The sequence below is a fragment of the Pongo abelii genome, chromosome 15 (assembly GCF_028885655.2).
Source record: "Pongo abelii isolate AG06213 chromosome 15, NHGRI_mPonAbe1-v2.0_pri, whole genome shotgun sequence".
NCBI classification, from domain to species: domain Eukaryota; kingdom Metazoa; phylum Chordata; class Mammalia; order Primates; family Hominidae; genus Pongo; species Pongo abelii.
The window spans coordinates 107,477,197-107,492,475 of NC_072000.2; the positions used below are offsets into that span (position 1 = coordinate 107,477,197).

General features: G+C 48.6%; 1 protein-coding gene and 1 long non-coding RNA gene across 5 annotated transcripts in view; one reads left to right on the top strand and one right to left on the bottom strand.

Moving 5' to 3' along the window:
* CDC42BPB (CDC42 binding protein kinase beta) overlaps positions 1-14,269 on the bottom strand; it is a 130,225-nt gene extending 115,956 nt beyond the window's left edge. For 2 of the 4 annotated variants that reach the window (XM_009249511.4, XM_002825127.6), the window contains exon 1: positions 13,678-14,269. In XM_009249511.4, coding sequence (XP_009247786.2) covers positions 13,678-13,852 — 175 coding nt within the window. In that variant the 5' untranslated portion in view covers positions 13,853-14,269. The remainder of the gene's footprint in view (positions 1-13,677) is intronic. The other 2 variants (XM_054530917.2, XM_054530916.2) reach the window with 1 other exon arrangement.
* On the top strand, positions 2,103-9,657 carry LOC129049949 (uncharacterized). Its single transcript, XR_008513374.2, has 2 exons — positions 2,103-2,242; positions 9,255-9,657. It is a non-coding gene; the product is annotated as an uncharacterized LOC129049949 (long non-coding RNA).
* Positions 14,270-15,279: the final 1,010 nt, after the last annotated feature.

The window sequence follows — 15,279 nt, forward strand, 5'->3', positions numbered from 1 at the left end:
ACTGAACTGTATGCTTTAAACAGGTAAACCATGCATGACTTGAATCTCGATAAAGCTGTTACAAAAAAAAAAAAAAAAACAGGAAAAAAATTATCTGGTAATTGTAAATGGCAGAGAAGCCTTTCTTCTTCACTAAAATAAACTATTAGCAATATAATTCAACTTAAATTTCTCTATATTGCTGACAGCTGGTTTCTGTTTAAAAATCCTCCTAACATATTATGTCACAAGGATTATCAAAACTTCATAAACACAAATCTTGCTTTTTAAAAAAATAACTGAATATTTGTAGAAGGAAATATATCCAGGCTTATCATTTTGGTTACATAAAACCATGTCAATGTCTGATGTTTTGAGAAATATTTCTTGTTATGATACAGTATAATATAAATGCCATCCCTGACACCTTAATTAACTGGTAAAACTGGAAATAGAGCATTTCCAGTAACTTCTCAATTCGCTGCTAGTCAGACAGTATTTCCCACATATTTGAATCAGTTTCATTTTAAAGGTACATCGGAAAGCTGTTCTATTAATAAAGACTTTTCAACAATTTGGTTTCAAATAGTTCGGGTTAGAAAACAAACATCTATTTAAGACACAGTTGCAAAATTATTATTATTACTTTTTGGAGACAAGAGTCTCACTCTGTCTCACTCACACTGTCCAGCCCACGCTGGAGTGCAGTGGTGCAATCATAGCTCACTGCAGATTCAACCTCCTGGGTTCAACCAATCCTCCCAAGTAGCTGAACTACAGGCGCACACCAACACAGCCGGCTCCTTTTTTTTTTTTTTTTTGAGACAGAGTCTCGCTCTGTCACCCAGGCTCGAGTGCAGTGGCGCAATCTCAGCTCACTGCAACCTCCACCTCCCGGGTTCAGGCAATTCTCCCGCCTCAGCCTCCTGAGTAGCTGGGACTACAGGCGCCCACCACCATGCCCAGCTAATTTTTTGTATTTTTAGTAGAGATGGGGTTTCACCATGTTGGCCAGGATGGTCTCAATCTTCTGACCTCATGATCCGCCCGCCTCAGCCTCCCAAAGTGCTGGGATTACAGGCGTGAGCCACCATGCCCGGCCCTAATTTTTTTTTTGAGACAGAGTCTGGCTTTGTCGCCGAGGCTGCAGTGCAGTGGCGCAATCTTAGCTCACTGCAAGCTCTGCCTCCTGGGTTCACCCCATTCTCCTGCCTCAGCCTCCTGAGTAGCTGGGACTATAGGCGCCCACCACCACACCCGGCTAATTTTTTGTGTTTTTAGTAGAGACGGGGTTTCACTGTGTTAGCCAGGATGGTCTCGATCTCCTGCCCTTGTGATCCACTCACAGGCCTCCCAAAGTGCTGGGATTATAGGCGTGAGCCACCGTGCCCAGCCAATTTTTTAAATTTAATTTTGTAGAGACGGGGGTCTCACTATGTTGCTGAAGCTGGTCTTGAACTCCTAGGCTCAAGCAATCTTCCCACCTCGGCCTCCCAAAGTGCTGGGATTATAGGCGTGAGCCACCGTGCCTGGCCTCCAAAATTAACCTTTAAGGATTGCTGCATAACCACTGATAAAATCAACATCTTTCTCAATAGTAAAGCATCAATAGAAATGGTATTTCAAATTAAAGTATAAGGTGGGTCAGGTGTGGTGGCTCACACCTGTAATGCCAGCACTTTGGGAGGCCGAGGCAAGAGGATCCCTTGAGCTCAGGAGTTCAAGACCAGCCTGGCCAACATAGGGAGACTGTCTCTAAAATAATAAACAAATAAATAAATGTTGAAAAATAAATTCGGCTCACCAATTTTTTAAACAAAGTGATAGACTGAATTATTTTAATTCAATGATTTCGCACTAACAAGGGTGAAGTACAACACAGCAAGGACCCTGAAGTGCTGTTTTGGGTGCTGTGGTAAGGGAGTTCTAGTCACCTTTGCATCTCACTATGTTATTTATATTTTTAGAGAATGATGAGGGGCAAGAATATTTCTTATTCTGCTCTGGTTTATTTTCAATGAGTGATTTCCTACATACCAAAAGCTCTGGAGGTTAAACACAGCTCTATGACATTTTCAGAAAGATGAAGTTTCTACAGGCAACTCCTATGTCACAAAAGCCCAGCTGTGAACAACCCCCCCCATCACATGGTCTCTCCAGGGACCCCTGCAACCTCCCAGCCCCGAGCAGCAGGAGCTGTCCAGCCACCCGAGGAGCAGGCGCTGTCCAGCCACCGTTTTTCCACTTTCAACACTTCCTTCAGGTACTCCCTGCTTCTTCACATTCTCATAACCCCCTTCTCCTCTCTCTCCTCCAATGCTTTACAATCACGAGAGAAAAAAGAAAAACCTGCTCTCCCTTCGTCCCATTTCCTCCTTCTACTCATGGGGGACTCTTTCAACTAAGTAAATGTAAGAATAGGAACAGCAACATATCCAAATCAAAACAAAGAGGAACTACACTCTGACTTCGTGCAGAGATGAGAGCTGGGGCGTCTCGCACACCTGGAAACCACAGCGGCGCATAATCACACCGCCACGAGCCTCAAGGACAACGTGAGCTCCAGGAGAACAGGAATTTTGTTTTCTTCACTGCTGCAATGCCTAGCACATCTTAAGTCCTTAAAAAATATTTGCTAAGTGAATGACAAGGGATGACAGCAGACTAGAAATGTCAACACAATTTTGCACTGTGGGAAAAAGCAAACGGACGAGTGGTGTCTAACTCAGCAAAGCCAGAAAACCAGAACTTAACTGTGCAGCAGGGGCAACGAGACTGGGGAATGAGAAGAGGCACTAGGATCTCTGAAGGCCTGAGGGTAATGGGCACAAAAGAGCACCCGCTTCAAGTCTGTGGGAGAAGCAGTCAGATCCTCCCCCACCAGCCCTCCTCCACCTCAGCCACCTTCCCAGAAACTGACAGCTATGCCCCCCAACCCCTAAACCCCAAGCAGGAGACTGGAAACTCCTCTCTGGGGAGACTTACAGCCCCAAAATAAAGAATTCTATCACTAACTTCTGGCAGTGGCCCTCAAATTGGCAGGGTCCATGCTCTATTTCCTCATGGTGAGACTCAACACTTAAAGTCGGCCCCATGCATACAGGTGGTTTCCAATCATCCCACTCATAATCATGGAAAGACAGCCAATAACCACCAGATTTTCGGAGAGGAGCCTCTAACAAAGAGAATGACCAAAGTAGAAAACAGGTGAAAAAGAACGCACAGGAAACAGACAAGGTAGGAGGCAAAGGGAAACGTCTACATAACAAACGTGTGCAGGAATCAATAAAACATTAAACAAAGAGAAATGTGTCTAAAATGCATCGCCTTCATGAAACAGAAAGAGGATGTTATAAAAAGGAATACTGAGAACAACACCACTTTTTTTTGGAGACAGTCTCTCTCTGTCACCCAGGCTGGAGTGCAGTGGCGTGATCTCGGCTCACTGCAACCTCTGCCGCCTGGGTTCAAGCGATTCTCCTGCCTCAGCCACCAGAGTAGCTGGGATTACAGGCACCTGCCACCATGCCCGGCTAGTTTTTGTATTTTTAGTAGAGACAGGTTTTGCCATGTTGGCCAGGCTGATCTCCAACTCCTGAGAGTTGATCCACCTGCCTCGGCCTCCCAAAGTACCGGGATTACAGGCGTGAGCCACCGCGCCCAGCCTTACATTGAATTTTTGTTTCTGACACTGTATCTTTCATTTTTAAGTGTTCTTGGCTGGGCGCGGCAGCTCACGCCTGTAATCCCAAGCACTTTGGGAGGCCAAGGCAGGTGGATCACGAGATAAGGAGTTCGAGACCAGCCTGGCCAACATGGTGAAATCCCATCTCTACTGAAAATACAAAAATTAGCCGGGCTTGGTGGCAGACACCTGTAATCCCAGCTACTTGGGAGGCTGAGGCACGAGAATCACTTGAACCTGGGAGGCGGAGGTTCCCGTGAGCTCAGATCACGCCACTGCACTCCAGCCAGGGCAACAGAGTAAGACTCTGTCTCAAAAAAAAAAAAAAAAAAATTAGAACAAACATTAAAACTACAGTATTATCAACAAAAGTTTCCCAGAGCTGAAGGACCCAAGCCTCCCAATCGAAAAGACCCACCAAAGAACATTAGAGATAAACAAGAGTTCCCTGAAAGCTTCCAGAGATTTTACAAAAGAAAAGTCCCACACCGAGACTTGGAAACCATCGTGGTCTCAGACTTCTCATTACCAACACTCTCAGTGTAGGCAGCAATGCCTCCATGCTTTCAAACTTCTGAGGAACAATGACTTCCAACATAGAATTCTGTACCCAGGCAAAGCATCATTCAAATGTGAGAGAAGAAAGGGCATTTTCAGCCAGGCACAGTGACTCATGCCTGTAATCCTGACACTTGGGGAGGCCGAAGCGGGCAGATTCCCTGAGCTCAGGAGTTCGAGACCAGCCTGGGCAACACGGTGAAACCCTGTCTCTACTAAAATACAAAAAATTAGCCGGGTGTGGCGGTGTGCACCTGTAGTCCCAGCTACTCGGGAGGCTGAGGCAGGAGAACTGCTTGAACTGGGAGGCGGAGGTTGCAGTGAGCCAAGATCGCACCACTGCACTCCAGCCTGGGCAACAGAGCAAGACTGTGTCTCCAAAAAAAAAAAAAAAAAGAGCATTTTCAGACAGACCTGGTTCAAAAAATTTACCTCTGATGTTCTTTCTCAGGAAGCTACTAGAAGATTCACTCCACCAAAAGATAAAAGACACAGAATCCAGAAAGGGGAATTCAACAGAGGAAAAAAGACACAAAGAATCCCTGCAAGGAATGAAAAGCACTCCGAGGAGGACTGCTCAGTAGCAGGCCTGGAGGACACACGGCCCAGGCTGAAACAGAAAAGTGGCAGGCCTGGAAGGGATGAGGGTGATAAGATTATTTGAGGTGTTTAATGGAGGAGTTCTAGTTAAAAGCCTGGCACTAAATTCATGACTGTACATTGAAAATGAAGCTAAAGAAAATTCGGCCGGGAGCGGTGGCTCATTCCTGCAATCCTAGCACTTTAGGAGGCCAATGTGGGTGGACTGCTTGAGGTCAGGAGTTCAAGACCAGCCTGGCCAACATGGTGAAACCCCATCTGTACTAAAAACACAAAAATTAGCCAGGCGTGGCTGGGTGCGGTGGCTCACGCCTGTAATCCCAGCACTTTGGGAGGATGAGGCAGGTGGATCACGAAGTCAGGAGATCGAGACCATCCTGGCTAACACGGTGAAACCCCGTCTCTACTAAAAATACAAAAAAAAAGGAAAAAAAAAAATTAGCTGGGCGTGGTGGCGGGTGCCTGTAGTCCCAGCTACTCGAGAGGCTCAGGCAGAATGGTGTGAACCCAGGAGGTGGAGCTTGCAGTGAGCCGAGATCGCGCCACTGCACTCCAGCCTGGGCGACAGAGCAAGACTCCGTCTCAAAAAAAAAAAAAAAAATTAGCCAGGTGTGATGGCGGGTGCCTGTAATCCCAGCTACTCGGGAGACTGAGGCAGCAGAATCACCTGAACCCGGGAGGCGGAGGCTGCAGTGAGCCAAGATCATGCCACTGCTCTCCAGCTTGGGCAAAGAATGAGCCTCCATCTCCAAAAAAAAAAAAAAAAAATTTACTCCATGAGATTATTATAAGAAAAGAAAAGAAAGAAAATTCACTCCAATAACACAAAAATATTTCCCTTAGTAAATTGTATCTTACATGGCTTAGCTGTGAAGACAGTTACCTAACAATAAGAATGTAGACACTGAATTACCAGTTTAAACAAAATTATATAAACATATTTGGGACAAAGGAAAAGAGCAAGGGGTGAATGTGTTTCAGGCAGTGGAGGGACAATGTACAACAGTTCTAAAGCCTCTTCTACAGCAGAAGTCAGCAATGTCTAAAATGGAAAAATCAGAAATTAGCAGTACCAGCATGCTACACAGAAATATGAAATTTAAGGCAGGCATTGCTAAGCACCCACCAATATCCAAGGTTCCTCTATAGTAACATCCCACCCCCGGCCTTCTTGTCTGAAGGAGGGTGGGATGGCCACCGTCTCGGATGGTGGCCTGAGAGTGGGAAAAGGCCGCAGCCCCGGAGGCCTCTTGGAGCAAGGCTGTCCAACCAGCACTGACTGCTGACACGTCAACTTCACGTGACAGAAATCAACGTGATTTTATTTAAGTCACTGTCACTTTGTTCTCCATTACTGGCATCTAAATGTGATCCTAACTAAAACGATAAGTAGAAACAGAGGAGTTAAAAGTGGTAGTCTGTGGGAAGTTGGAGCGCGGAGCAAGCAACTGGTAGAGGGACTGCTGTCTTGCATTACAACCCAGTAGTACTGCTTAGTTTCCAAAACTAAGTAAATGCATTACATTGATAAAAGTTAAATGATGTTTAAAGAAAATCACCCCATGGGGCATGGTGGGAAGTGCTGTTAACCTTAACTTTTTTTATTTATTTGAGACAACATTTTGCTCGTTGCCCAGGCTGGAGAGCAATGGCGCGACCTTAGCTCACTGCAACCTCCGCCTCCCGGGTTTAAGCGATTCTCCTGCCTCAGCCTCCTGAGTAGCTGGGATTACAGGCGTGCGCCACCAGCCCGGCTAGTTTTTGTATTTTTAGTAGAGACGGGGTTTCACCATGTTGGCCAGGCTGGTCTTGCACTACTGACCTTGTGATCCACCCGTCTCGACCTCCCAAAGTGCTGGGATTACAGGCATGAGCCAATGCACCCGGCCATAACCTTAACTTCTAAAACCAAGATTAGATGTGTCTTTTGGGGTCAATTTCAAATTCTAATACTGAATTGTGGATATCAGACTTTTTATTTTAAAGGCAACAGAATATGAAGGCATTGTAGTTTTGGAAAGGCAGAGAGATGAAGAGAGTTTGAGACTGATCTGGCAGAGGTATTTAAAACTTCAAGTGGGAAAGGCATTCATTTAGGCCTGAGGACTTGAGAGCTTTACCTAGGTCACTGACAATGAGAATAGAAAGAAAAGGCTAAAATAAAATAAAGATATTTCAAAGCAGGCACCTGCAAGGAGGCCTGAGGCTGACCACAGTCCTGTGAAGGACAGAAATGCTGGTTAGAGGGCTGCTTGCCCAGAAACGGTTAGGGCAAATGCTCAGAACCTGGTTTACCTAACGTGAGTGGGGAGTGGGCTGGAGGGCAGGTTAACAGGACCTCCCCAAATTCCTAACATAGCGGAGCGCAGTGGCTCACACTTATAATCCCAACATTTGGGAGGCCAAGGTAGCAGGATTACTTGAGCCTAAGTTCAATTTCACCCTGGGCAACACGGCAAGACCTCATTTCCACAAAAAATAAAAAATTAGCCAGGTGTAGTGGTGTATGCCTATAGTCTCAGCTATTCAGGAGGCTGAGGCTGGAGGACTGCCTGAGCCTGGGAAGTCAAGGCTGCAGTGAGACATGACAGAGCCACGACACTCCAGCCTGGGTAACAGAGCAAGACCCTGTCTTGAGGGGAAAAAAAAAATTCCTAACAGTTTTCCAACCTATGACTCTGCGATTTTGGAGGTCAGGGAAATCATCATCTAAATTAACACTGGGAATCACCTTACAATAGGTCCCAAATGTTCTCCAAAGACACACCAATCCAAGGACCGAATTTGAATGAAATTATATCATTCCATTCAAATCTATCTTTGAATTTCTAATTCCTAAGAAAAACAAAAATCCAAAGAAGTTCTCTATTACATATCGATTCTTTTTGCAGTTTTAATCAAAAAACAATTTTGTTGCCACAGTTACCTACCAATCAATAAAACTAACCAAAAACCTAACGTTCAACACAGATTGTTTAAAATCAAACTGAAACTTGACCTTTATCTCCTAGTTAGTGGCTAGTGTATGGGGCCGGGGGGGGGGGGGGGGAAGATTACTACACGCAGTTCACATTCCCAAAACACTTCTGATTTTAGATTTCAGGAGAGAGTGTTTCCTCTCATCCATTCCCATTAGCAAGAGATACTTTCTGTGAGTTTCTCACACAAGTTTAAGGTAACCATAACATACTGCTATCCCATAACACTCAGAATCTAAGAATAAAACAAACGCAGTCAAGGACTAATAGGTAGTATGTTATGGGTTTTGGGATGAGATTACATGGTAACATTGTTTTTAGTCTCTTCCAGCTAAAAAAAAAAAAAAAAAAGCTTTCTGTCTCTTTTCAGAGAAAAGCATTTGACAGTTTCACTGTATTTAATATAGTTTGGAATTAACAGTCCTGTGTGCCTGCCTGTTTATCCAGCATCACTAATGTCAGCGCAAACAGGAGACATCTAAGGGCACCTGGCTTGGCAACAAGAGGCAGGGCGGAGGCAAGCAGAGGAGCTCTCTGTCAACCCTGCAGTGTTGTGAGTTCTGTAATTTACATGCATTTGAGTATTTTGCCTGAAGGGCAATTCACTGCACATTTTAAACTTTTTCAGGTAGCTCACGCAGTGGTATCCTGAAGTGAGAACTATTTCTTCAAATCCTATTTTATTTATTTGAAGTCTAGATTTAAGAGACACTGCTGCTCACTGTAAAGCCCAACTATCATGGAAGGAACAGGTGTTTTTTTTTTTTTGGAGACAGGGTCTTGCTCTGTTGCCCAGGCTGGTGTGCAGTGGCGCAATCTCAGCTCACCGCAACCTCCACCTCCTGGGTTCATGAGATCCTCCTGCCTCAGCCTCCTAAGTAGCTGGGACTACGCACGCCACCACACCCGGCTAATTTTTGTATTTTTAGTACAGATAGGTTTTCACCTTGTTGACCAGGCTGGTCTCAAACTCCTGATACACTCACCTTGGCCTCCCAAAGTGCTGGGATTACAGGTGTGAGCCACCACACCCAGCCTGAACTTTAAAGACAGAAAAGGTAGGGCTGGGTTGTTAATGTTTAATGGTTTCAGCTGTCCTATCTCATGCTATTATAGTCAGTATCAAACAGCTACCATAGAATCTACATGATCTAAATTATGTTAAACTAATTTTTATCATGCAATCCTAACATTTCCCTATAATTCAGATCTTACTCAAAAGATCTATTTCTTAAGTCTGTTATTTTTAAGAAGTGTTCCCATGTCATGCAAACATTGTATCCAGAGAAATCATTAAGATAAAAATGTATTTGAGCCGGGCACAGTGGCTCACGCCTGTAATCCCAGCACTTTTTATTATGAGATGTTTAGCACCGTGTCAGTTAAGCTTTACTTATTAAATTCGGTGGCATCATCCCACTCACACCTTGGGCTGGCCATTCCCACACTAACAGCTACGGGCATTCACATCCATGGAGGAGGACTGTGAGAAGATACTGTCACACTCATGGTGAGAAAAGCCACAAATGAGGAACCACCCAGAAGACTAGGAGGATTAATTCTATTCATGAAAAGGAAGCACATCGCAAGAGAAGATGCCCGGACTGGGAACCGGAAACCCACGGTCCGCCTCTGTGACACCAGCACCAAGCCTGAGGCCTCCCTCCTGGTCTGTAGGCCACACAGCAGCCAGGGCAGAGGACCACTGTGGCCTGTCCAATGCCCATAGGCTAGGATTTCAAACATCAGCTCCATCCAAACGCAACATTTGCTGTTACAAATAAGCTGTGGAAAAATATTTAACACATGAGACAGTATTTGTATATGACAAAGATGAAAGACAACAAATTCATCTCACTGAGTTGTCCGTATTTGTTGCTATTTACTTTTGGAAACTGTAAAGTGTTTCATATATTCTGCTTCAAATGGTATCAAGATATTTTCAAAATAGCTTAAAGAAATATACATGCAAGGCCGGGCACGGTGGCTCATGCCTGTAATCCCAGCACTTTGAGAGGCCAAGGAGGGTGGATCACGAGGTCAGGACTTCAAGACCAGCCTGGCCAAGATGGTGAAACCCCGTCTTCACTAAAAATACAACAATTAGCCAGGCGTGGTGGTAGGCACCTATAATCCCAGCTACTCGAGAGACTGAGGCAGAGAACTGCTTGAACCCGGGAGGCGGAGGTTGCAGTGAGCCAAGATCGCACCACTGCACTTCAGCCTAGGCAACAGAGTGAGACTCTGTCTCAAAAAGAAAAGAAAAGAATATACATGCAAAGCAGGGCATTAAGGTCCCAGATTTCACACAGGAAACCAATCAAGCTATAGGAAAATTAAAGACAAAAACCTACAATGAAAGTTGAAATGACTCGGCCAGGCACGGTGGCTCACACCTGTAATCCAAGCACTTCGGGAGGCCGAGGGCAGCAGATCACGAGGTCAGGAGATCTAGACTATCCTGGCTAACACGGTGAAACCCTGTCTCTACTAAAAATACAAAAAAATTAGCTGGGCGTGGTGGTGGGCGCCTGTAGTCCCAGCTACTCAGGAGGCTGAGGCAGGAGAACGGCATGAACCCAGGAGGCAGAGCTTGCAGTGAGCCGAGATCTCGCCACCACACTCCAGCCTGGGTGACAGAGTGAGACTCCGTCTCAAAAAAAAAAAAAAAAAAAAAAAAGTTGAAATGACTCTTGTCCCATGCAACCACTGTGGCAATAAGAAACTATGAGCCAAAAATAATCATATTTTATTTATTTTTGAGACAGGGTCTCACTCTATCGCCCAGGCTGGAGTGTAGTGGCATGATCACTGCTCATTGCAGCCTTGACCTCCCAGGCTAAAGTGATCCTCCCACCATAGCCTCCAGAGTAACTGGGACTACAGGTGTGTGCCACCATGCCCAGCTAATTTTTATTATTTTTGTAAAATTTATTTTTACATTTATTATAGATACTGGGTTTTGTCAGGTTGCTCAGGCTGGTCTTGTCTTCCTGGGCTCAACCAATCCTCCACCTTGGCCTCCCAAAGTGCTGGGATTACAGGCATGAGCCACTGCACCAGGCCATAATCTTCCTTTAAAACTTAAAAAGTTTACTACCTATACTTTCCAAATTTCCTCACATATTCCCCATTAAGCCTCTGGGCTGAATCAGCTACTTTTCTTCCTTAAGTTTCAAGAATTCTCCATAATTGTCATTAGATACCTGGCAAGACTTGGGAAGTGGGGAAAGGTTGGCTTTTCCATGTGACAGGAATCGACATATCAGAGGTTTCAAATGTCATGGAGTGGTGAATCCAAAAACTGAACAGTCCACTGATTGACAGCCTATATGTGTTTCCTGAGCAGAAGTAATTCCACTTGGAAGTTAAGAGTACCTAATATTGCTCTATAAACAGTTTTATTCAAAAACATTATTCTGTGCTTTCCAATCGAAACAACTAGGCAATTCCAAGCAACATTAAATACTAACTTCACACATATGTTAACTAGAAATACACCACTTTAGAGTTACAATGATGTATATGTTAACATGAGTTTAAATACTTGTAAAATATATTGATATTTCATTAAAACACCACCTTCTAAGTCCATTCTTCTCTATAATTGAAAGTTTATACTTTTGTGCAAACTGAGTTCCTGAGAATAATGTAGTTTGTAATCACAATTTCCAAAGAGCCAGAATACAACTTTGAAAATATGTCTATGTTATAGCACGTTCCTGTTTAGATCTGGAAAGGTCAGATCTCATAAAAATGATCTCCACACATGCTGAGAAGAGCTTCCTCCAGGGAAGCCCACCAGTAATGCCTGGTGGAGAGAGGTGGCTGCACAATGGCCCACAGGGCCCCCGCCTTCAGACTAATCTCCTTCTAGGTCCCCGGCCAGAGGCCAGTGGGACCACACCTTCCCAGCAAAACCAACTTTCCCTCTGCTTCCTCCTCCCAGTCACACTCACAGGTGGTGCACCAAGTTGAACCTGACAGTGGAACTGTGTGGGTTTCAAGATCGAGTGATCAGAAAGGAAGGGTAAACAAGCTGGGTGCAGTGGCTCACGCCTGTAATCCCAGCACTTTGGGAGGCCGAGGCAGGTGGATCACCCGAGGTCAGGAGTACAAGACCAGCCTGGCCAACACTGTGAAACCCCTTCTCCACTAAAAATACAAAAATGAGCCGGGCATGGTGGTGCGTGCCTGTAGTCCCAGCTACTCGGGAGGCTGAGGCAGGAGAATTACTTGAACCCAGGAGGTGGAGGATGCAGTGAGCCGAGATCATGCCACTGCACTCCAGCTTAGGCAACAGAGCAAGACTCTTGTCTCCAAAAAAAAGAAACGGTAAACAAAATATTCAGATTTTAACATGCACCAAAGACCTCACTTTCAAAGCAACGGTGAAGTCAATTAATTATTCAGTTGGAAATCGTGTCACTGACAAAGGACGCTAGAAAACAAATACTCCTAATTTACTGATACTATAAGTAACCAAGAATGGTGGTTCCCACGGAAATAAAGCATCACAGGCTGTCCTTGATCTCAGGACCTCTTTCTACTGCTGCTCTCACAAGATACCGTGTAACATTTCACTACAGAGTAATCCAACAGAAGCCCTCTAAAGAATATTGCAACTTAAGTTTTATTTATAAACAAAATTCCAAATTCCAGTCACCAATCTGGCAGAGTAGGAGGCCTCACTGTGGAACACTTTAATTTGTTTCTTCGTATAAATATCAGCTTTATCAGCCCCAAAGATTAGAAATTACTGGTTCAAACTGAACAGCCCTAGCCCAGTGACGCAAATGACCCAAGGATAAGGTTTTCATAGGTCTGGCCTGAACATACGCATTTCCTCCTCTTACTCAGTGGTTTTAGGTGAGATAGTCTGAGGGTCTTGACAGCACACCCCTGTTAGGGAGAGATGAAGTAAAAGAGTTTCACCCTGCACTTCTACCTGTCTTTAGGATCCTAATTATCGTTAAATGGTTTAATCAAATTTTTGTCCTAAAAAAGCATAACAGGTTAGCTGACCAATGATTAAAACATTATAGATCCCGGAAGAACTAGAGAAGACATGCAAAATTCAGATGAGAAAGTTTTTAAGTGATAGCTCCAGCTACCCCTCCAAATATCACAAAGGTCTAGCAGAATTGGAATTAAAAAAAAAAAAAAAGTCCTCTTGCATGGTTTATTTAAAATAAAGCCTTAACCTTAAAATTCCCTTGAAGGTGTTACGGCAAAGTGGGTGTTCAGGCTCTGGCCAACAAGAGGATGTAGACAGGCTGTCATCCAGGAGGGGCCGATAGAGCTGGGCTCCCTGGGGACGCAAGGGGGTCCCACGGGGCAGTGGGCGAGGCAGATGCAGAAAGCACACCCAGCTGCCCCCACAACGCAGAGGAGCGTGGGGTGGGGAAAGGGAACTAACTCCAGGCTGCCTCTGGACCCCAAAGGCGAGGTGCGGGGGCGGGGGCGGGGGCGGATATCCCAGTGAGTGCTGCAGGAAATGATATCCAGACTCGGAGGGTGGATCTAGGAAGCGGCCAGGGCGAGGGCCTGGCGGGGGGGAGGGGGTGGGAGTGGGAACGTAGGATGTGGCTCCAAGGGGCAGGATGAGGGGGCGGGACGATCGAACGCGGATGTCGAGGCTAGGGAGGGCAAGGAGGGATGAAGAGCTAGCGGAGGAACGAGGGCGCACGGAGCGGCTGGAGAGAGACGGGCAGCGGGCCTGGGGGCGCTGCCGGGGCGAGGAGGCCAAGCCCACGGGCTGGGTGGGCAGGAGGGCGGCAGGGTCTGTCCGGGCGGGGAGGGGCGGGCGTGGGGGTACGCGGGCTGGGGCGCGGGGGTCGCAGGGCCGCAGGGCCGGCCCTGCCGGCGCGCACTTACCCCACTCGAGGAACTCGGCCACGTACTTGTCGCGGCGCAGGGCCGAGTGGCTGCACTCGGTGTACAGGCAGACGAGCACGTCGAGCAGCGTTTCCACGCTCAGGGCGCTCTCGTTGCGCCAGGGCCCGTCCAGGAGCAGCTGCTCCAGCTTCTTGAGCCGCACCTTGGCCGACATGGTGCCGCGCGGCCCGCTCCCGACGCGCCGGCCTCTCTCCGCCGGCTCGGCCAGTCCGTCAGGGCGCGCCCTCGGGGTCTCGGCGGCCGCGAGCCCCGGCAGCAGCGGCGCCTCCTCGCCGCCCCGTCCGCGTCGTCGCGCCCCGGCCTAGGCCGACATCTTGGGCTCCGTCCCGGCGGCGCAGAGTCTGGGGCGCCGGGCCCCGCGGGTCCATGGGCCGCTCTCCTCCCCTCGGCGCCGCCGCCCTCCCAGCTCGGGCGGCCCGCCTCCGCCTCGCCGCGACCCCGCCGCCCGCCGCCCTCAGCCCCGCCCGCGGCCGCGCCCTCCCCGCCGCCGCCGCCGCCGCCGCCGCCGCCGCCGCAGACTAGGAGCGGCGAGGAGCCTAGCGCTGCGCAAGCCCGGCCGGCGCCCGAGCCCCGACCCCAGCCCCGACCCGGCAGCCCAGCCCCGCGGCCCGCAGCCAACCAGGGCGCGGCCAGCACCGGCGCAGCCAACCACTGCGGGGCTGGCCGCCGCCGCGCTGACCTCAGCGCGCCGCCCCGCCCCGCGCCCGGCTCCCTGTTCCCGGCGGGCTCGGGCCTCGCCGCTTGCCGTAGGGAGCCGGGATGCTGGGAAGGCAGGGCCGGGCCCGGGGAGCGGCGCGGGGGGGGGCGCGGGGCGAGTGGGCCGCCGAGATTGCGGGGCCCGCGCATGCGCAGAGCGCGCCTGGTGGGCGTGTGCGCCTTCGCCCTGCGGGCCCAGTGCCTTCCGTGTTCGGGGTCCGACCGCGTGCGTCGCGGACCCCGGGGCCGAAGACGACCCCAAGTATCGGAGAGGCAGAGTCGTGATCTCAGGCCGTCGAGCCCCGTCCCGCAGTCTCCGCGGGCACATGTTGCCTGCGGGGCCTCGGACCGGACCGGCCCGGCCGAGGTGGGCGTCGAGGGCGGCCCGGCAGGCGCAGCTCTGATGGCCTCGGCGGGGTGTGGGCTATTTAAAACGGCTTGTCCCAGCTCGAAGCCGTCCTGGAAGACTCGGGCCATACCCCTGACTTTACCGATGAGAGACTGAGGCCCAGACGGTGTGGGGTCAGGGCCCAGGCTTCTGGGGGCTGCTGCCAAGGCGGGAGCCAGCGTCCCCAGTGCCCGGTGGATTCGTGATGGCTTGCAGAGGGTTTCAGTTTCCACTGTCCAGCCCTGCCTGCAAACCAATGCCTGGGTGTGACAGTTTGGTAGGAAAGGGGCCGGATATTTGTCTCCAGGCTGGGTTTGCCTAGCGAGTCGCTGCATTTACTAAGATTATTGGTTAATTTGGGTGGCTGAGGGAGGGAGGTTGATGGAGATACCCCCGAACCCCAACAAACCCTTGGCGTCAGGAGAGGAGGGGCTGTTCCTGGAGCTTGCGGAAGGTCACCGAAATCGTGGGGGTGTCTGAGAGCTCCTGGGGCGCGC